We start from the raw sequence: 22,855 nt of genomic DNA, 5'->3' as shown, positions 1-22,855 counted from the left end.
ACGTCACCACCGATCTGGGAAAAAGCTTCCCACCGTTCACCCTATCTATGCCTTTCACAATTTTATGCACCTCTATTAGGTCACCCCTCATCCTCCGTCTTTCCAGTGAGAACAACCCCAATTTACCCAATCTCTTCTCATAACTAAGCCCTTCCATACCAGGCAACATCCTGGTAAACCTCCTCTGCACTCTCTCTAAAGCCTCCACGTCCTTCTGGTAGTGTGGTGACCAGAACTGGGCGCAGTATTCCAAATGCGGCTGAACCAACGTTCTATACAACTGCGACATCAGACCCCAACTTTTATACTCTATGCCCCGTCCTATAAAGGCAAGCATGCCATATGCCTTATTCACTACCTTCTCCACCTGTGACGTCACCTTCAAGGATCTGTGGACTTGCACACCCAGGTCCCTCTGCGTATCTACACCCTTTATGGTTCTGCCATTTATCGTATAGCTCCTCCCTACGTTAGTTTGATTTTGATTTGATTTATTATTGTCACATGTATTAGTATACAGTGAAAAGTATTGTTTCTTGTGCGCTTTACAGACAAAACATATTGTTCATAGAGAAGGAAAGGAGAGGATGCAGAATGTAATGTTGCAGTCATAGCTAGGGTATAGAGAAAGATCAGCTTAATATATGGTAGGTTCATTCAAAAGTCTGATGGCAGCAGGGAAGAAGTTGTTCTTGAGTCTTGAAATTGTGCCTGAAAAAAAATTAATTTCCAGTCATGTTTGCATTAACTTGCGATGTGGAGATGCCGGCGTTGGATCGGGGTAAACATAGCAAGAAGCCTCACAACACCAGGTTAATGTCCAACAGGTTTATTTGGTAGCAAAAGCCACTAGCTTTCGGAGCGCTCGCTCCGAAAGCTAGTGGCTTTTGCTACCAAATAAACCTGTTGGACTTTAACCTGATGTTGTGAGACTTCTTACTGCATTAACTTGTGCCAGCTTTACTCAACAGAAGCGGCACAGTGGCATAGTGGTTAGCACTGCTGCCTCACAGCTCCAGGGGCCTGGGTTCGATTCTAGCCTCGAATGACTGTGTGGAGTTTTCCCTGTGTCTGCGTAGGCTTCCTCTGGGTGCTCTGGCTTCCTCCCACATCCCAAAGATGTGCAGGTTAGGTGAATTGGCCATGCTAAATTGACCCTGAGTGTCCCAAGATGTGTCGGTTAGATGGATTAGCCATGGAGAATGTATGGGGTTACGGGGATAGGGCGGGGGAGAGAACTTGGCTAAGATACTCTGCCAGAGAGCCGGTACAGACCCGATGGGCTGAATGGCCTCTTCTGCACTGTAGGGATTCTATGATTCTATGAACTGTACTCTTGTTTCCGACTCATTTGCTTTTGGGCTCAAAACTCCACATTGGTGTTTGAGGGCATAATGGGCTAATGCTTCAGTAGTTGGGGGGAGCTGCTCCATTCACAAAAATGGGTGGCACAGTGGTTAGCATTGCTGTCTCACAGCGCCAAGGACCGGGGTTCAATTACTGGCTTGGGTCACTGTCTGTGTGGAGTTTGCACGTTCTCCCTGTGTCTGCGTGGATTTCCTTCTAATGCTCCGGTTTCCTCCCACAGTCCAAAGATGTGCGGATTAGGTCGATCGGCTATGCTAAATTGCCCCTTAGGGAGACTAGCTAGGATAAATGCATGGGATTATGGGGATAGGGTGGGATTGTGGTCGGTGCAGACCCCATGGGCTGAATGGCCTCCTTCTGCACTGTAGGATTCTCTGATTCTATTCTATTGACGAGACAGTGAACTGAGGCAACAGTTGCTTCATCTGCTGCTTCCGACGGCTGTCAAAGATCCTACAGCATTACTTGAAGAAGAGCAGAGAGTTTTCTCCTGTTTTTGCCTTAGGCGATACCACTGAATCCACTCATCTCCTGGCTGCTTGCCTCACAGCTCCAGGGACCTGGGTTCAATTCCAGCCTCGAATGACTGTGTGGCGTTTGCACGTTCTCCCTGTGTCTGTGTAGGCTTCCTTTGGGTGCTCTGGTTTCATATGTTACATATGTAACAGGCGAACAAGTCATTAATTGTGCAGAGTGCTTTTGGGGGCGTTACAGCGTAATGAGGCGCTAGATAAATGCAAAGCATTAGTCTTGAACCTGAATATTTCTCCACTTTGCTTGTTGAAGGAAGATGACCTGGAAACAGATTTGTCGAGGTTGAAGCCAAGTCCACAACTCGATAGACCGGTGGAAGAGTTGAAACAGTACGAAAGGCTTTGTCCAGAACTTATTGGGTATTTTCAGGTCGGTTCATAGAACTTTCTAGTGCTTGGGCCGTGTGTTTAGAATATCCAATTGTTTTACTGAAGTAGAGTTTAGTGGTCACGAACAGCGCTGAGAATGAAGCGAACGTTCAAACAACAGAATCTTTCCAGTGGCATCAATAGCTCTTGGAACAATATGAGGCATTGCGGAAATGGTGAGGATAATTCGTACCAGCAGATTCAGGCTTTTAGCAGCCAGGAAATAAAACAGCCTCCAGGTGCAATTATCTACCCACACAAATATAACATTTCTTGTAACTAATGCAGATTTTACTGAAAATGTTCTGACTTGTTTGGCAAAGGTTTATAGTTCTCCTTCCCGTTTGAAGTAAGTGCCAAACCTTTTTGTGCTGTCAGTGCTGCAATCCCCACCTGTTCTGGAAGTATCTCTGATATCTCACACCTTTAATAATTGAAGACCAAGTTCATGTGTGGTGCTATCCCTCAAACTTTGCTCAAATCTAAAAATATAACAGCATTCAGATTTCCTCAAATCCATCATCTCAAATGATCCAATTGAGTTCGTAGAATCATAGAATCCCTAGAGTGCAGAAAGAGGCAACAACCCCATCCAGGCCCTATCCCCGTAACTCCATGTATTTACCATGGCCAATCCCCCTGACATGAAGGGGCAATTTACCATGGCCAATCAATCTAACCCACAGTTATCCAACGTGACCTGGTTTGCAAGGGGTGCACGGTGGCACAGTGGTTAGCACTGCTGCCTCCCGGCCCCAGGGATCCAGATTCAATTCCCACTGTCTGCGTGAAGTCTGCACGTTCTCCCCGTGTCTGCGTGGGTTTCCTCCGGGTGCTCCGGTTTCCTCCCACAGTCTGAAGGACTTGCTGGTTAGGTGCATTGGCCATGCTAAATTCTCCCTCAGTGTACCTGAACAGGCGCCAGAGTGTGGCGACTAGGGGATTTTCACAGTAATTTCATTGCAGTGTTCATGTAAGCTTACTTGTGACACTAATAAATAAACCTAATAAGGCCACTCTGATTAGTTCATGTTTCTGTACTTGCTTCACAAGTCCTTCCTTCAGGGTGCCAGATAATATTTTTAATCACTACAGATGTTGGACTTATTGGCCTCTGGTTCCCAGAAACGTTACCTTCAAGCTGTGCTTGTGTGTGGCCGCACAGCATTTAGAAATGTGGGGAATGGGGGACAAAAGGGCAAAGGCCCCTCTAAGAAGGTGAGGTGGTAGCACAGTGGCATTTTCACTGGACTAGTAACCCAGAGATCCAGGGTTATGCTCTGGGGGCATGGGTTCGAATCCCACCATGGTGGATTGAAATTGAATTCAATAAAAATCTAGAATTAAAAGCCTAATGGTGACAATGAAACCATTGTCGGAAAAATCCCCATCTGTTACACTAAAGCCTGGGCAGCACGGCGGCACAGTGGTTAGCACTGCTGCCTCACAGCGTCTGGGACCCGGGTTCGATTCCCAGCTTGGGTCACTGTCTGTGTGGAGTTTGCACATTCTCCCCATGTCTGCGTGGGTTTCCTCCGGGTCCAAAGATGCGCGCGTTAGGTTGATTGACCATGCTAAAATTGACCCTTAGTGTCAGGAGGTTAGTAGGTTAAATAAGTATGGTGATGGGGATAGGCCTTGGATGGGATTCTGGTCGGTGCAGATTCAATGGGCCGAATGGCTTCCTCCTGCACTGTAGGGATTCTATGATTCTGGACTTGGGTCTGGTCTGGTCTACATGTGACTCCAGATCCACAGTAAGGTGTTTGACTCTGTAATGGTCTACTCAGCAAGTAGAGCAAGCTACTCAGTTCAAGGGCAATTAGGGATGGGCAGCTCCCAGCAATGGCCTCATCTAACGAATGAATGAAGAAAAAAGTGTGTAATCTTAAAAGGACTGCACAGTGCAAGTTGTTGCGCACAGCGAGGGGAAATTGGAGATGGTTGCCTTTTGCACTGTTTATGAATTCCTCATTGTTTCTGTTTTCAATAAAATTCAAGATGTGACTAATTTAATTCACCACAACCTTCCTTATTCACTCATCTGGACCTGGTGCCTTATCCTATTTTAGCAGCCCAAGTGCATCCTTCATTTATTCATAATTTCTAATATGCTCTCTGTTAGTTCTATCTTCGTTAAGGATACATGCCATTCTTTAGAGGTTTTCTTTTTCTTTTAACTTATCAAGTATCAAATTAAACGGTCTCTTGACACTGCGACTGTTAAGCATCACGATGAAACATTTCCCTTTCGTTGTACAACAATGACGTCTTTAGTTGTTACGCTGCACAGTCGCAGCTGCCCAGAGGCGTGAGGTGCGGCAGGCGATGAGCTGCTGTGTGTACAAAACTGAGATAAACTCAATTCAAAGGGATCCGTCGGCAGCCCCAGGGGAAATTCGCTGGGTGTACCCCAGGGTTTAAATCAAATCGAGAGCTTCAAAATGTTATAAAATACATGCTCGCCTGTCGCTGTATGACATCTTTTCAATTCCGAGCTTAGATTCTAGGCGTTCCATTGCTCAGAGCTCTCCGTTAAGATCTGATTATTTTATGAGTGTGGAATAAATTATAGGAGGCGTGACAGAGGTAGAATTTTCACATTCCTCCGATGTGGGGGTGGGGGAGGGAGGGAGGGGGGGGTGGTTGGTGAGGGAGTGGGGCCACTTAAAAAAGCAATGACCCAATTAGCCATTCCGCTGGGATTTTATTATTCCTGTTTTTGGTTTCATATACGCAAGCCGATTGGAGTCATTTTAAGTTTGGATGAGCACGGTGGCACAGTGGTTAGCACTGCTGCCTCACAGAGGCCTGGGTCCAATTCTGGCCTAGTTCACTGTCTGTGCGGAATCTGCACGTTCTCCCCGTGTCTGCGTGCGTTCCCTCTGGGCGTTCCGCCTTCCTCCCACAGTCCGAAAGATGTGTGAGTTAGTTTGATTGGTCATGCTAAATTGACCCTACAGTCAGGGTTAGCCGCGTAAATATGTGGGGTTAAGGGAATCGATGGGCCAAAAGGCCTCCTTCTGCACTGTAGGGATTCTACAAAGTGAATAGGATCAGGTGATTATTTAGTTGCAGCTGCTCTCTGGATTCCATTACGAAGACTTCCTGCCTTGGGTTATCCTCCAAATTTCCCGCTGTGACATCTTTCCTGACACCGATCTCTCAGTCGATGGGAGGCCATTAGGTGAGGGGATTGTAACCATCTGTCAATTGCGCCTATTGGACAGCTGGAGGGATGTATAAGGACCAGGAGTTTAAACAGCCTCGGCCTGCAATTGGTGCTGTCAGACTGAGTGGTGGGGGAGTGCGGGTGTAGGTGGGGGCGAGGAGGGGAGGGGGAGTTGCCACACGACGCTGACTCTATCAACACACAGGAGTCTGGACTCCTGCAGGACCAAGCTATCTTGGTCTGAGAAGCTCTATCTGGGGATCTGTGTTTACACAAACTGAGAGACACTGCAACCTCAGGAAATTCTCAGTCAGTCACCTCATATCCTCCCTCCCCAGGGATGGAAAGTGTGCAAGATTAGGTGAGATCGGCGAATACAAAATGTGTGTACAGTGATAGGAGTACACAGCTTGAGCAGGCAATGCTTCAGTTTTTGTACAGCAAATGATTTGGGCACAGAAGATGCAGCTTTCAACTGATCTCTGTTTCTGAAATTGCCGTCCCCTAACTACCGCGGCCTGAGGGTCACCGCACCTCAGGCGAGGGGGAAGGTTGAGAAGACGGGGATCTTCACGAAGAACCTCAGCCGGGATGGGAATTCGATCCACACTGTTGGCAACGCTCCACATCACAAACCAGCCAACCGACCCCCAAATGCCCTTTGACTGCAGCATTGTCTAGAGGGGCAAAGGTGATGTGAAGAAGCAACGAGTGGTTAGGATCTGGAATGTGCTGCCTGAAAGGGTGGAGGCCATTTTAATCATGGTTTTCGAAAGGAATTCGACAGGCATCGGAAAGGAAATACCTTCAGGATACAGTGGGACTATCAAAGTTCTCTTGCAGAAGGTCAGTATGAACTCGACATACTGAATGGCCTCTTTCTATACTGGAGCCGTTCTGTGATGCTACAATTCGATGGAAGAGATGGAAATGGTGTGGATATTCAAAAGAATGTGGTTTCCTGGAGAATATTTCCTCAGTCAAATTCTCGTGAGTAGATATTCACTAGATATATAGCTTAAGGACGTGGAGGCTTTGGAGAGGGTACAGAAAAGATTTACCAGGATGTTGCCTGGTATGGAGGACATTAGCTAAGAGGAGAGGTTGGAGAAACTTGGTTTGTTCTCACTGGAATGACAGAGGTTGAGGGGCGACCTGATAGAAGTTTACAAGATTATGAGAGGCATGGATAGAGTGGATAGTCAGAAGCTTTTTCCCAGGGTGGAAGAGTCAATTACTTGAGGACATAGGTTTAAAGTGCAAGGGGCAAGGTTTAAAGGAGATGTACAAGGCACGTTTTTTATACAGAGGGTGGTGGGTGCCTGGAACTTGCTGCCGAGGGAGGTAGTGGAAACAGATACGATAGTGACTTTTAAGGGGCGTCTTGTCAAATACATGAATAGGATGGGAATGGAGGTAAATTGTCCCCGGAAGGGTAGGGGTTTTTAGTTCAGACGGGCAGCATGGTCGATGCAGGCTTGGAGGGCTGAAGGGCCTGTTCCTATGCTGTAATTGTTTTGTTCTTTGTTCTATTCTAATTGATAACTGTTGCGTTGCTGCTTCTCTGGGTTTCGAAGGAATGTTTTCCAGTCTGAGACATCCTGACTCCTGTTCTTTTTTGGACGCACACCTCTTTCAGTGGTTATATCATTGCAGAATGCGGCCTATAATGATGATTCTGTCAGCAAGGTGCCACCTGACTGGTTCAGGAAGTGCAGGTTTTGTTTCAGCTAATCTGCATCCTGATGCACAGTGGGCTGGTTTCCAAAGGAGGTGGGACTTGAGATGGGCGAGGCCACAATCTTCCTTCAGAGGCCTTCATGCCTCCGTCAGTGAACAAATTTGGAACATGTCGGCTCAGGGGTGGTGACAGCTCACAAATGGTAACCCAATAAGATAATTAAAGTTTAGAGTTTATTTATTAGTGTCACAAGTAGGCTTACGTAACACTGCAATGAAGTTACTGTGAAAATTCCTTGGTCGCCATATTCCGGCGCCTGTTCGGGTACACTGAGGGAGAATTTAGCATGGTCAATGCACCCTAACCAGCACATCTTTCGGACTGTGGGAGGAAACCAGAGCACCCAGAGGAAACCCACACAGACACGGGGAGAACATGCAGACTCTGCACAGAGAGTGACCCAAGCTGGGAATTGAACCCGGGTCTCTGGCGCTGTGAGGCAGCAGTGCTAGCCACTGTGCCACCGTGCCGCTCCAAAAGGGCCAAATAAGGCCAATGTCCTGAGGCTCCCTGGGATTTTCCAGTTGGCCCCGATGTACTAAAATGTCACAACTTTAGCCACAGGCTGAAGACGGCATGGTGGGCGGCACGGTGGCACAGTGGTTTGCACTGCTGCCTCATAGCACCAGGGACCCGGATTCGATTCCCGTGCGGAGTCTGCACGTTCTCCCCGTGTCTGCGTGGGTTTCCTCCGGGTGCTCCGGTTTTCTCCCACAGTCCGTAAGACATGCTGGTTAAGTGCATTGGCCATGCTAAATTCTCCCTCAATGTACCCAAATAGGTGCCGGAGTGTGGTGACGAGGGGATTTTCAAAGTAACTTCATTGCAGTGTTAATGTAAGCCTACTTGTGACTAATAAATAAACTTTAAACTTAAAACAAAACTATGGATGCAATCCCCTCCATATTAGCAGCTTGGCAGCTGTGGCCAGATTAATTTGGACCTTTATTAAGATGCCTTCAGGGGGCACCACTATCTTGAGGCACCCTCTCTCTCTCTCTCTCTCTCCCCTACATTGGCAACTCCAACCTCTGACTGTGGGGCTGCTGATCTCTCAAGGCTTATGGGTCTTCCATTGAACCTGAAGCCTCAGGAGTACTCCTCTCATCCTTAACTGAATGGTGAACGCACAACCTGGCCATTCAGAAATCCTGTTGGGCCTTAGGCAAGAAGGTCAGGAACTGATTTTTTATTTGATTTGATTTATTCTTGACACATGTATTGCGATACAGTGAAAAGTATTGTTTCTTGCGCGCGATACAGACAAACATACCATTCATAGAGTACATAGGGAAGAATGAAAGGAGAGAGTGCAGAATATAGTGTTACAGTCATAGCTAGGGTGTAGAGAGAGATCAGCTTAATATAAGGTCAAAAGTCTAATGGCAGCTGGGAAGAAGCTGTTCTTGAGTCAATTGGTACATGACCTCAGACTTCTGATTTTTTTCCCAATGGAAGATGGTGGAAGACAGTATGTCTGGGGTGCATGGGGTCCTTGATTATGCTGGCTGCTTTGCCGAGGCAGTGAGAAGTGTAGACAGAGTCAATGGGTGGGAGGCTGGCTTGTGTGATGGACTGGGCTTCATTCACAACCCTTTGTAGTTTCTTGCAGTCTTAGCCAGAGCAGGAGTCATACCAAGCTGTGATACATCCGGAAAGGATGACTTCGATCGTGTATATGTAAAAACTGGTGAGGGTTGCAGTGGAAGTCATCCCAATCCCAGAATTGTGACTCAGCCCCAGGGACCTGTTGTAATTGATATCGTTGTATTCCACTGAATCGTGAGGAAGACACAGGGAGCCCTGTCCCAGAGCAGCAGCAACTATTCCTTATCGAACAAGAACAACCCAGCTCATTTCTGGTTGTTAGGAATTAATAATGTAAATGCTGATTTTGAATGAAGACATCTTCCGCATTGACAGGAAATCCAAAGTTCGCCTGTATTGTTTTGTGATGATGGTCATTAGCTGGCTAAACGCCCTTGCGATTCACATGTGGGACACTGTGTGCTGAGCAAGCACAAATATAAATGTGCCATCAATCACATCGTGGAGAATGAACCTGCGGAAGGAGCTTCCAGCTTGCATTCATTGTTCCCTCGGGTCTATAGGAAGAGAGATGTACCGTTTGACTCCAGCGAGCAAGATACGAATTGCCCTGTTGACTGTACTCTGCTGGCTGACTCATGCTAGAAATGTCACCGTGGACCATAGAAATCCTACGAGGAAGAAATCAAGGTTGTGTTGGCAGAAAATGTAGCTTAACGGTTGAAATCCCAAGACTGCTTCGCACTTGAATGGACCAACCTTCTCGGTGTAAGTTTCACAATCCTACTCAGGGCTGAAATTGCTTGGAAATGAAGAATTCGGAATTGTCTCTTGCCCCTTACCTTAGAGGGGAGGGGGGTGGGTGGATGTTCGGGGGGGAAGCAACAAAGAACAAAGAACAAAGAACAGTACAGCACAGGAAACAGGCCCTTCGGCCCTCCAAGCCTGTGCCTCTCATTGGTCCAACTCGACCAATCGTTTGTATCCCTCCATTCCCAGACTGCTCATGTGACTATCCAGGTAAGTCTTAAATGATGCCAACGTGTCTGCCTCCACCACCCTACTTGGCAGCGCATTCCAGGCCCCCACCACTCTCTGTGTAAAAAACGTCCCTCTGATATCTGAGTTATACGTCGCCCCTCTCACCTTGAGCCCGTGACCCCTCATGATCGTCACCTCCGACCTGGGAAAAAGCTTCCCACTGTTCACCCTATCTATCCCCTTCATAATTTTATACACCTCTATTAGGCCTCCCCTCATTCTCCGTCTTTCCAGGGAGAACAACCCCAGTTTACCCAATCTCTCCTCATAGCTAAGACCCTCCATACCAGGCAATGTCCTGGTAAACCTTCTCTGCACTCTCTCTAACGCCTCCATGTCCTTCTGGTAGTGCGGCGACCAGAACTGGACGCAGTACTCCAAATGTGGCCTAACCAGCGTTCTATACAGCTGCAACATCAGACTCCAGCTTTTATACTCTATACCCTGTCCTATAAAGGCAAGCATACCATATGCCTTCTTCACCACCTTCTCCACCTGTGCTGCCACCTTCAAGGATTTGTGGACTTGCACACCTAGGTCCCTCTGTGTTTCTATACTCTTGATGGCTCTGCCATTTATTGTATAACTCCCCCCTACATTAGTTCTTCCAAAATGCATCACTTCGCATTTATCTGGATTAAATTCCATCTGCCATTTCTCCGCCCAATTTTCCAGCCTATCTATATCCTGCTGTATTGTCCGACAATCTTCATCATTATCCGCAAGTCCAGCCATCTTCGTGTCATCCACAAACTTGCTGATAACACCAGTTACACCTTCTTCCAAATCATTTATATACATCACAAATAGCAGAGGTCCCAGTACAGAGCCCTGCGGAACACCACTGGTCACAGACCTCCAGCCGGAAAAAGACCCTTCGACTGCTACCCTCTGTCTCCTGTGGCCAAGCCAGTTTTCTACCCATCTAGCCACCTCTCCTTGTATCCCATGAGCCTTAACCTTCTTAACCAACCTGCCATGAGGGATTTTGTCAAATGCCTTACTGAAATCCATACAGACGACATCCATGGCCTTTCCTTCGTCAACTATTTTTGTCACTTCCTCAAAAAACTCCACCAAATTTGCAAGGCACGACCTCCCTCTTACAAAACCATGCTGTCTGTCACTAATGAGATTGTTCCGTTCTAAATGCGCATACATCCTGTCTCTAAGAATCCTCTCCAACAACTTCCCTACCACGGACGTCAAGCTCACTGGCCTATAATTATCCGGGTTATCCCTGCTACCCTTCTTAAATAATGGTACCACATTCGCTATCCTCCAATCCTCAGGGACCTCACCTGTGTCCAACGAAGAGACAAAGATTTCCGTCAGAGGCCCAGCAATTACAATTGTAACAGGGAGGAATGGCCTGCGGAAGATTGTTGCCATGATACCACTCTGCAACCAATGCCATTTCTCTTTAACGTGGAAATGGTAATGTCGGGGAAGTGTGAGATCTCGAAACTTTATTTTCAGATTAATGAATGATCCAGGAATCTGTCTGAGCAAAATGTCACTGAGTTTGAAATTAATTAGTCCGAGGGGGGATCTGTGATGAGAATACTGTCAAATTCATTTCAATATTTCTGCTGATTAGTTGCACTGTTGGCTGAAAAAACATTTATTCTTAAATTAAATGCTAGCTATACTGCTTTATAATGATTCCAAACAGCACAAGTGTGAGGTCCATTAATCACAATTAATTAGATTAAATGCAATGAAGAAAGTTCAATAATATTTTACTGACAATTTCTTATACAAACAATTAAGTCACCGCGATGATGTTTCTGCAACAGATACTTCAGAGTAACTGTCCCTGGTTAGTTAAAAACAATTATTTATCATCTCCTGTCTGTAAATATTTAACTCTGCATTGAATATACAGGTCAGGAAAAATTCTTTAATCATTGGTGAAGTATGGGTTGCTTTTTTTCACAGGGGGTGTTGAAGCTAGAAGCAATTATATCCCATCGAATGGGAAACTAGGTAAAAAGGTGTATTAGAGGAAGAATCATAGAATCATAGAATCTCTGCAGTGCAGAAGGAGGCCATTCAGCCTATCAAGTCTGCACCGACTACAATCCCACCCCAGGCCCTAGCTCCATGTATTTACCCTGCTAGTCCCCCTGACACTAAGGGGCAGTTTGGCATGGCCAATCCACCTAACCCGCACATCTTTGGAGTGTGGGAAGAAACCGGAGCATCTGGAGGAAACCCCCGCGGACCCGGGGGAACGTGCAAACTTCCACGCAGTCATCTGAGGCCGGAATCGAACCCAGGTCCCTGGCGCTGTGAGGCAGCAGTGCTAACCACTTGTGCCACCGTGATGTGATCTAAATTCTGAATGTCCAGGATATTGTGGGATGCATCAGTAAATCCCACTTCAATAACCCCTTTTCTTCAGAGAAAATGCTGGAAAACCTCTGCAGGCCTGGCAGCATCTATAAGGAGATTGTCAAAGCTTTCACAAAGGGTCATCTGGACTCGAAACATCAGCTCTTTTCTCCCCTTACAGATGCTGCCAGACCTGCTGAGTTTTTCCAACATTTTCTCTTTTGGTTTCAGATTCCAGCATCCGCAGTAATTTGCTTTTACCCTTTTTCTTAACATTCTCCTCATTCTCACAGGTGCATCTTAGTAATTATCGCCTAATTTTGTTTCCCCCAGCAGTTGGCGGATGAACAGAGTAGCGGCCAGGAGAGTGTGCCATTACCAACCTTCTTCACAACCCCAGGACCTCGGAGGCACAAGACGCCCAGAGAGTGGCGAGAAGATGTCATTGAAGAAGATGCCCCAATGCCAAACAACCCGCTCGGGCCCAGAGGAACCCGTCAAGTGGCTTTTGGTTTGTCCGACAGTGAAGAGGAAAGTGGGCCCAAACTATTGATAAAGAGTGGTTGTGCTCCCGTCCAAAGTTCGAGCCGACATCTTGTACAGCCAAGCCATGGGTGCACTTTGAACCCTTCAAAACATCAAATTAAGGAAGCGAATTGGAATAGGCTGCGGTCCGGCGCAGATTCGGCAAAATTAAGCACACACTTACAAGAGGTGCGGAATATCCGAGGACAAAGTATGGCTGGTGACAAAAGCACTGGGTTCCTGAGTCAAAGCCGGACCATCGGGAGGGAGTATAGACCTCAGGATACTAAGAGGAAGCTTTCTGAAATGCGCAGGGAAATGATTCCATTCCATGATCCATATGTTTACACCATTATGGCAGAGAAAACAAAATCAGTCACCGATTACCAAACACTGGCATTTCCAGATTACTGGGGTCACACTGCCCCACTCTATCAGGAGCCAATGACTGGGCAGTGGTGTGGACATCAGAGGTAAAGACTTAATATTAAAGTTTATTTATTAGTATCACAAGTAAGGCTTACATTAACACTGCAATGAAGTTACTGTGAAAATCCCCTAGTCGCCACACTCCGGCACCTGTTCGGGTACACTGAGGGAGGATTCAGCATGGCCAATGCACCCTAACCAGCACGTCTTTCGGACTATGAGAGGAAACCCAAAGGAAACCCACGCAGACACGGGGAGAACGTGCAAACTCCGCACAGACAGTGACCCAAGCCGGGAATTGAACCCGGGTCCCTGGTGCTGTGAGGCAGCAGTGCTAACCACTGTGCCGCCCCCATCATGAAGTGTTTTATGTTTCTTTCGCTCTTTAAGTGCTGTTGATATGAGGTTATTCAATCCACTGACCCTTGAGTGTCATTCAATCTAGTCTCAGCCACGGCTGAGCTGCAATAACTACTCACAAACAGTCCATTAGGAATGACACCGAGTGACTTCCTCTGTCCCTAGGGGTGCAGCCCATTCATTCCCATTGCTTCTCCATCCAGCAGATCATGCCCTGGATTCATTTCAGTAACAAAAATTCCAATTCACGCGGACAGGACATTAGTCTGACTCACAACTCCCAATCAGAGGAGGAGCAGACAGTTGAGGTGAGTGGGGTGGGTGGTGTTACATCAGATATAGACCCCTCACTGAACATCAACCCATCCAGTGTGGAGGGTGGCTCCAGGACTTTGACAACGAAGGAATGACGAGGTGTCTGCAAGCCAGGATATCCTATAAAGCTTTAAATTTTATTTATTAGTGTCACAAGTAGGCCTACATTAACACTGCAGTGAAGTTACTGTGAAAATCCCTGAGTTGCCACACTTCAGCACCTGTTCTGGTAAACTGAGGGAGAATTTAGCATGGCTAATGTATCTAATCTGCACGTCTTTCGGACTGTGGGAGGAAACCAGAGCACCCGGAGGAAACCCACGCAGACATGGGGAGGACGTGCAGACTTCACGCAGACAGTGACCCAATCTGGGAATCGAACCCGGGTCCCTGGCGCTGTGAGGCAGCGGTGCTAACCACTGTGCCACCGTGCCATCCTGATTTGGAGGAAAAGATGTTTCTGTGCATCCGCTAACCTTGCCCTTCAGAGCAGTACAGCTTGTGGGATTTAGGAGTTGCCAAAGCAACCTCATCATGTTCCTGCAGTGCATTTGATTGATAGATGTTCTGGAGCGCAAGTCTTCAGCACTCTTTCTGGGATGTTGTCAGTGTTTGTTGCCTTTACTGTGCACATAACTGTTTCCTGATGTCACATGGACTGAACTGAAGTGGCTACACCACGAACAGGGAATTGACAGGTCAGTTTGAGGGCAGCAGTGTGGCTGGTCTTATGTGGCACCAACCACCAAGAGCAAGTGGAGATGGAACGGAAAAAAAAGGCTTGCATTTATATTGTCAGCTGTTCCTCCCACCTGGGTTCGGAGGTTCACTCTGCATGTCAATGACCCAAACCCCAAAGTTTGCCCAAAACAGCTGCACTTTATTGTTTGATTTCAATCTCAGACAGTTCGATAATATCTATACCAATGACTGCTCAGCCTTTGCTTTTGTTACTTGGTTTACTTGAGAAACAGACTGGATTGGATGATTGATGCACCATCAATCGAGCAAAGACTAGTTTGTATGCAAGAACAAAAGGCTTTTATTCGCAAAAGACTTGGAGCACACGCATGCCGATGAACTGGTCCAGACTGAAGCAGGGGGGTGGGGAGCAGTCGCCTTTATACCTGGACCAGGGGGGGGGGAGGAGTCTCGGGTAGGGCCGGCAGGGATGTGTCCAGGCTTGTCACATATACAGGTAATAAGCTAACAGTGGTTTACCACAATGATCAATTAATCCTTGTCCATTCTGTGTTCAGATAACTGACCAGCCAGCCCCTTTCTATGTCCGGCTGCAGAAATGGCCTTGAGTTTAATGAATGACCTTCTTAATTAGGTCTCTGCTTCCTGCCCTGCCATGTATACACTTTCTGATTGGCTCATTTCTCTGACAGCAACAGTCCATGATTGGCTCATATTCACCATCCCCCCCCCGCCCCCCAGCCCCCCACCCCCCCCAGCCCCTGGTAAACCCTCCCACGAGCAGGCAGGTCCTGACAACAAGTTTGGCCAAGCTCCTCCTGGGTCTACTTGCTCCAGCGATATCCATTTTCTCAGTGTCCGTGCAGTTTTACATAGTAGAAGGGACTCACTGCTGCTGGAAATCGGGCACACCAGATTGAGCCTGAAAGTGGATCTCCTCATGATTATCTATTACCCAGGAGAGCAGCCAGTCAATGGAATAGACTGGCTGAATTGATGCTTTGTTAACTCAGTAAATGTATCATCAGATTAATTTAACAATGACTTGTTCAGATGATGGGCCTCTTCCATGTCCTCTTGAAGTCTTATGGTTTTTTTTGTCAAACCACAATTCTGGCTTTGTCATCTGCAAAATTTCTAACTTGCACCTGCACCCTCAGGTCCGAATCATAGAATCCCTACAGTGCAGAAGTAGGCCATTCGGCCCATCGAGTCTGCACCGACAACAATCCCACCCAGTCCCTATCCCCATAGCCCCATGTATGTATCCCGCTAATCCCTCGAACCTACGCATCCTGGGACGCTAAGGAGCAATTTAGCATGGCCAATCAACCTAACCTGTACATCTTTGGACTATGGGAGGAAACCCACGCAGACACAGGGAGAATGTGCAAACTCCACACAGACAGTGACCCAAGCCGAGAATCGAACCCAGGTTGCTGGAGCTGTGAGGCAGCACTGTGCTACCGTGCTGCACCAATCATTAATAAATATTGAAAACAGAAGGGCGCCCAGTAATGAACTTTGGGGAATTCCACCCCACATCTCCTTGCAACAAAACAACCTTCGAGCACAAACTCTTTGGGCACGATTTTCCTGCCGCGCTGCGCTGGTTGAGTGGCGTAGCCGGGCGGGAAATTTCGGTAGGAGAGAAAAATCCGATTTGCACCCGGTAGGCCACAATCTTGCTGGGCCATTTTTTATGACGTGGCCAACCTTGCAACTGGGGAGGGCTTGAGACTCTTGTAAATATTCATCTGTTTAAATAAATAAATAAATCTGTTTAGCGAGCTCTGGACAATTCCCACGGCGGGAGGGACGGGAAAATATCCCCCCATAGAATTATTTTGGGAAAATTCCACCCTTTGTTTTCTATCCCTTTGCTAAATTTTCATCCATACGGACATTCAACACAGGAGTAGGAGTAGACCATTCAGCCCCTCGAGCCTGCTCTGCTATTCAATAAGATCATGGTTGATTTAGTTGTGTTTCGAATTCAATGGGGAGAATTTTACCGTCCCACCTGCCACGGGAATCATGTAAAGATTCATAGAAATCATAGAAATCATAGAAACCCTACAGTACAGAAAGAGGCCATTCGGCCCATCGACCTCGGGCGGGATTCTTTGGTTTTGGGGCGAATGCGGCCGGAAAATCCCGCCCAAGATGTCCAAGTACCCCCACTAATCTTTGATTCATTTGTCTAACAACTATCTATTGACTGTCTGCTAGGGCAGCTACTGCCCCTTTATCCTCTGTGCTTCAGTGTTTCTAACAAGCCTAACATGTGGTACTTTATTGAAAACCCTTTGAAAGTTCATATACACGACATTGATTGCACTGCTCCTATCCAACCTCCCTGTTACCTCATTGAAACCTCAACAAAATTGGTCAAACATAATTTGTCCTTAACAAAGGGTGACACGGTGGCACAGTGGTTAGCATTCCTGCCTCACAGCTCCAGGGACCTGGGTTCAATTCCAGCTTTGGGTGACTGCCTGTGCGGAGTTTGCATGTTCTCCCTGTGTTTGTATGGGTTCCCTCCGGTTGCTCCAGTTTCCTCCCACAGTACAAAGGTATGTATGTTATGTGGATTAGCCATGGTAAATGTATGGGGTTACATGGATAGGGCACAGTAAGATGTCTCACAACACCAAGTTAAAGTCCAACAGGTTTATTTGGAATCATCAGCTTTTGGAAAACTGGTCCTTCATCAACTGCTCCTTCTTCAGGTGCTCACCTGATGAAGGAGCAGCGCTCCGAAAGCTCGTGATTCCAAATGAACCTGTTGGACTTTAATCTGGTGTTGTGAGACTTTTTAATGTGCCCAGCCCAGTCCAATGCCAACATCTCCACATCATGGATAGGGCACGGGAGAGGGACTGGATAAGATACTCTCTCTGTTAGAGAGTTAGTGCAGACTCGATGGGCAGGATGGCCTCATCTGCACTGTGAGGATTCTATGCTTCAAATCTATGCTGTCTTTTCTTTATAAGTCCATGCTTGTCTGTTAACTTTCTCCTGGATCATTGTTTCAAAAAGCTTTCCAACCATTGATGTTAAACTGACTGGTCGATAATTACCAGGAATATCCTTCTCCCAGTTTTCGAACACCCGATCTTGAATTCCTGGCCGTGGTAGCCAGAGTTAATAAAAGCAAGTTTTTAATGGCTCGTGCTGAGGCGATTTTCAAACTTGGTACCTATCTTTGGTTCCAGGGATAAAATATTTGAAGATATCCAACGTTTAGTCAACTCTGGGGATCTTCTGAACAAGGTCGTTTTTGATATTGGAAGGTGAGTCAGCCCATTTCAGACCGCATGCACGATGCTTCACTTGAATCCCAGAAAATGGTTCTCAAAACTTTCTGAGTCTGGCGCATTTGAGCATTTTGCTGAAGCAGTGCTCCAGACAAGAGCATGAAATGGACGAACGGAAAAGGATTGCCAACCGCTGAACCGTCCTCTGATGAAAATAACCCCCAATTTCTCAAGTCTCTTTGTGTGTTTGTATGAACCCCTAAGGCCCCCAGTGACCGCCCCCCCCCATCCCTGCCAAACATCACCACCCCTCACCCCCACCCCCATCTTGCTTCAATGGTGTCCTCAATCGGTGGGGCAAACGATGCAAATCAGCTTCCTTTTATCCTTTAATGTTCAGTAAATGCTACAGAATTGGCTTCTTGTCGGAGTAAGCAGCACAAGAGATGCCTTGGGATTGCCTTTAAATTTGATAACTTAGGAATTTGGCTGAACATCTATGGGGTGGAGGGTGCGGAGGGGGGGGGGGGGGGGTGGGTAGCAGACAGTGGAGGCGGGTGGTGTGGTGGGGTTTGCACAGGTTCAAATCCCACTATGGCAGCTCTGGTAGAATGTTAATTCAATTCATAAAATCTGTCATTGAAAACTAGTCGCTAGTAATAATGACCATGAAACTATCGCCAATTGTCATAAAAACTCATCTGGTTCACTAATGTCCTTTAGGGAAGGAAATCTGCCATCCTTACCCAGTCAACCACATTGCATGAAAGTATTAATAAAAAATAAATGGAAACTAGCAGAGACGTGGGAAATATTTGCAGTGTAATAAATACCTTTTGTTTCAACTGAAATTCTTTAAAACCTCCATTGCTTCCACAATAGTGTGATGAACCAGGATGTAAAATTTCTACCCTGAGTCTGACATCTACTCGTTTTTTTAAATAGGCTATTTGATGATATGTGCTTGGGTGCGTCCTATTGATTTTAAAATTGGGTTCAAGTATTATTCCAGTAAATGTTATTTTTTCTTGCAGCCCTTCACTGGTGACATCAGCGGACGATGTTTCTCTCAAGTTCAACTCAAACTTTGAGTCAGGCAATCTTCGGAAAGCTATTCAGATTCGCAAGTAAGTGTGAAGCAGGGCACCATGTTGTGTGGTGTATGTAGAACAATAACCATCACCAATAAGAGACAATCTGACCACCGCCCCTTGACATTCAATGGTGTTACCATCGCTGAATCCCCCACTGTCAACATCCTTGGGGTTGCCATTGACCAGAAACTCAACTGGACTCACCACATAAACACAGTGGCTACAAGAGCAGGTCAGAGGCTAGGAATACTGTGGCGAGTAACTCACCTCCTGACTCCCCAAAGCCTATCCACCATCTACAAGGCACGAGTCAGGAGTGTGATGGAATCCACTTGCCTGGATGGGTGCGGTTCCAACAACACTCAAGAATCTTGACATGATCCTGGACAAAGCAGCCCATTTGAGGGCTGGGGGGAGTTTTCCTTGGAGTCCTGGCCAATTTCTTCTCCACCGACAGCACAACAAATGGAAGATCTGGTCATGATCACTTTGCTGTTTGGGGGAGTTTGCTGCGTGTGAATTGGTTGCTGCAAATCCTACATTAGAACAGCGATGACCCTTCATAAGCACTTAATTGACCGTAAAAGCCTTTTGAGATATCCAGTGTTTTTAAAAAATGTATTCATTCATGAGATGTAGATATTGCTGGCTAGGCCACCATTATTGTTCATCCCATATTGCCCTTGAGAAGGTGGCAGTGAGCTGCTCTCTTGAACCACTGCAGCTCACGCAGTGTAGGGACATCCACAGTGTGTTAGGCAGGGAGTTCCAGGATTTTGAACCAGCGACAGTGAAGGAAGGGTGATTTATTTCCAAGTCAGGATGGTGAGTGGCTTGGAGGGGAACTTGCAGGTGATGGTGTTCACATGCACCTGCTGCCCTTGCCCTTCTAGTTGGTAGAGATTATGGATTTGGGAGGTGCTGTCTAAGAAGTCTTGGTGAGTTCCCGCAGTGCATCTTGGAGATGGTGCACACTCTTATCACTGTGCACCGCTGGTGGGGAGTGAATGTTTAAGGTGGTGGATGGAATGCCAATCCAGCGGGCTGCTTTGTTCTGGGTCATGAAAAGCCATTGGGCCATGATTCCATCCAGATGGGTAGATTTTCTTGGTTGGAGAGCACAGTCTCTGGACAAATGAGTGGACATTTTGGATTGGGGAGGAAAGATTTCATTACTTAGAGGGTTATGAATCTTTGAAATTTGTTACCCCAGTGAGTTATGGATATTGAGTTCCTGAGTGTCGTCAATGCCGAGATCAGTAGATTTTTGAATTCAAGAGACATGAAGACTGGACGTGAAGATGGAGATCAGGTAGAGGAACAAGCATGATCTCATTGAATGACAAGGGAGGCTCTCGCCACATTAGGGACTACTCCTACTCCAATTTAGTCTGATTTCTAACGGGGTCACAAAAGATCATTGGCCAGCAGGATTAAGGAAAATCCCAAGACTTTTTATGCATATATAAAGAGCAAGAGGGTAGCCAGGGAGAGGGTTGGCCCACTCAAGGACAGGGGAGGGGATCTATACATAGAGCCAGAGGAAATGGGCAAGGTATTAAATGAGTACTTTGCGTCAATATTCACCAAAGAGAAGGACTTGGTGGATGATGAGTTTGGGAAAGGGTGTGTAGATAGTTTGAGTCATGTTGAGATCAAAAAGGAGAAGGTATTGGGGTTCTGCATTAAGTTAGACAAGTCCCCAGGGCCTGATGGGATATACCCCAACATACTGAGAGAGGAGAGGGAGGAAATTGATGGGGCCTTGAGAGAAATCTTTGTATCCTCACTGGCTACAAGAGAGGTCCCAGAGGATTGGAGAATAGCCAATGTTGTTCCTTTGTTTAAGAAGGGTAGCAAGAATAATCCAGATAATTACAGGCTGGTGAGCCTTACATCAGTGGTAGGGAAATTATTGGAGAGGATGCTTCGAGACAGGATTTACTCCCACTTGGAAATAAGTGGACGTATTAGCGAGGGGCAACATGGTTTTGTGAAGGGGAGGTCGTGTCTCACTAACTTGATTGAGTTTTTCGAGGAAGTGACGAAGATGATTGATGAGGGTAGGGCAGTCTACATGGACTTCAGTAAGGCCTTTGACAAGGTCCCTCATGGCAGACTGGTGCAGAAGGTGAAGTCGCATGGGATCAGAGGTGAGCTGGCAAGGTGGATACAGAACAGGCTCGGTCATAGAAGACAGAGGGTAGCAGTGGAAGGGAGCATTTCTGAATGGAGGGCTGTGACAAGTGGTATTCCTCAGGGATGAGTGCTCGGACCTTTGCTGTTTGTAATATTTATAAATGATTTGGAGGAAAATGTAACAGGTTTGATTAGTAAGTTTGCGGATGACACAAAGGTTGGTGGATTTGCGGATAGCAATGAGGACCATCGGAGGATACAGCAGGAAAAAGATCGGTTGGAGGCTTGGGCGGAGCAATGGCAGATGGCATTTAATCCAGACAAAAGTGAGGGAATGCATTTTGGAAGGTCTAATACATATAGGAAATATACAGAAATGGCAGAACCCTTAAGAGTATTGATAGGCAGAGGGATCTGGGTGTACAGGTACACAGGTCACTGAAAGTGGCAACGCAAGTGGAGAAGGTAGTCAAGAAGGCATACGGCATGCTTGTCTTCATTGGCTGGGGCATTGAGTTTAAAAATTGGCAAGTCCTGTTGCAGCTTTATAGACCTTAGTTAGGCCGCACTTGGAATATAGTGTTCAATTCTGGTCAAGGATGTGGAGGCTTTGGAGAGGGTACAGAAAAGATTTACCAGGATGTTGCCTGGTATGGAGGACATTAGTTACGAGGAGAAGTTGGAGAAACTTGGTTTGTTCTCACTGGAATGATGGAGGTTGAGGGACGACCTGATAGAAGTCAACAAGATTATGAGAGGCATGGACAGAGTGGATAGTCAGAAACTTTTTCCCAGGGTGGAAGAGTCAATTACTAGGGGGCATAGGTTTAAGGTGCGAGGGGCAAGGTTTAAAGGAGATGTACGAGGCAAGTTTTTTACACAGAGGGTCGTGGGTGCCTGGAACCTGTTGCCGGGGGAGATAATGGAAGCAGATACGATAGTGAGTTTTAAGGGGCGTCTGCACAAATACATGAATAGGATGGGAATAGAAGGATACAGAAGGGTAGGGGGTTTTAGTTCAGTCGGGCAGCATGGTCGGTGCAGGCTTGGAGGGCTGAAGGGCCTGTTCCTGTGCTGTAATTTTCTTTGTTCTTACTCCTCTCCAGATATGAATATGATTTGATTTTGAATGCCGATGTCAACACGGACCTTCAGCACCAATGGTTCTACTTTAAGCTCAGTGGCATGAAAGCTGGGATCCCCTATCGATTGAACATTATTAACTGTGAGAAGACAAACAGCCAGTTCAACTATGGTAAGAAGCAAAGATGCTGAAAACAGAGGGATTTGACCTCTCAGGCCCATTCAAGTAGTCTCATGTCCCAAATTCTATATGCACGGTCACTCGTCTTTTGCCTCATGTGGCAAGTTTAAGTTTATTTGTTAGTGTCACAAGTAGGCTTACATTAACACTGCAATGAAGTTACTCTGAAAATCCCCTAGTCACCACACTCCGGCGCCTGTTCGGGTACACTGAGAGAGAATTTCGCATGGCCAATGAACCTAACCAGCACGTCTTTCAGACTGTGGGAGGAAACCGGAGAACCCAGAGGAAACCCACGCAGACACGGGGAGAACGTGCAGACTCCACACAGACAGTAACCCAAACCAGGAACTGAACCCGGGTTCCTGGAGCTGTGAGGCAGCAGTGCTAACCACTGTGCCACAACAATTGAAGCTTGCAGGTTAAGATTTGGCTATAACTTGATAATTGGCAACAAGTGTTACAAAGCTCCACATCCCAACATGGGGGTAAATGGAATTGTTGTGGAATTGTCATTGGACAATTAATCCAGAGACATCAGAGGCTGGGGTTCAAATCCCACCATGGGATTTGAATTCAATCAATGCAAATCTGGAATTATGATGACCATGAAATCCAATGTTGTTAAAAACCCATTTAGTTCAAGAAATGATTGGGC

At 46.6% G+C, this 22,855-nt stretch overlaps 1 protein-coding gene across 3 annotated transcripts in view; it reads left to right on the top strand.

Moving 5' to 3' along the window:
• Positions 1 to 22,855, top strand: part of agbl1 (AGBL carboxypeptidase 1) — a 253,692-nt gene that overhangs the window by 67,590 nt on the left and 163,247 nt on the right. Inside the window, exons 10-14 of one of the 3 annotated variants that reach the window (XM_078241330.1) lie at positions 2,155 to 2,271; positions 12,443 to 13,107; positions 17,659 to 17,736; positions 18,735 to 18,827; positions 22,040 to 22,188. In XM_078241330.1, the coding sequence (XP_078097456.1) occupies positions 2,155 to 2,271; positions 12,443 to 13,107; positions 17,659 to 17,736; positions 18,735 to 18,827; positions 22,040 to 22,188 (1,102 nt within the window). The remainder of the gene's footprint in view (positions 1 to 2,154; positions 2,272 to 12,442; positions 13,108 to 17,658; positions 17,737 to 18,734; positions 18,828 to 22,039; positions 22,189 to 22,855) is intronic. The other 2 variants (XM_078241332.1, XM_078241331.1) reach the window with 2 other exon arrangements.

The sequence above is a fragment of the Mustelus asterias genome, chromosome 24 (genome assembly GCF_964213995.1).
Source record: "Mustelus asterias chromosome 24, sMusAst1.hap1.1, whole genome shotgun sequence".
NCBI lineage: Eukaryota > Metazoa > Chordata > Chondrichthyes > Carcharhiniformes > Triakidae > Mustelus > Mustelus asterias.
The sequence above is the reverse complement of the archived record's forward strand: the minus strand, read 5'-3'. Positions and strand labels throughout refer to the sequence as shown.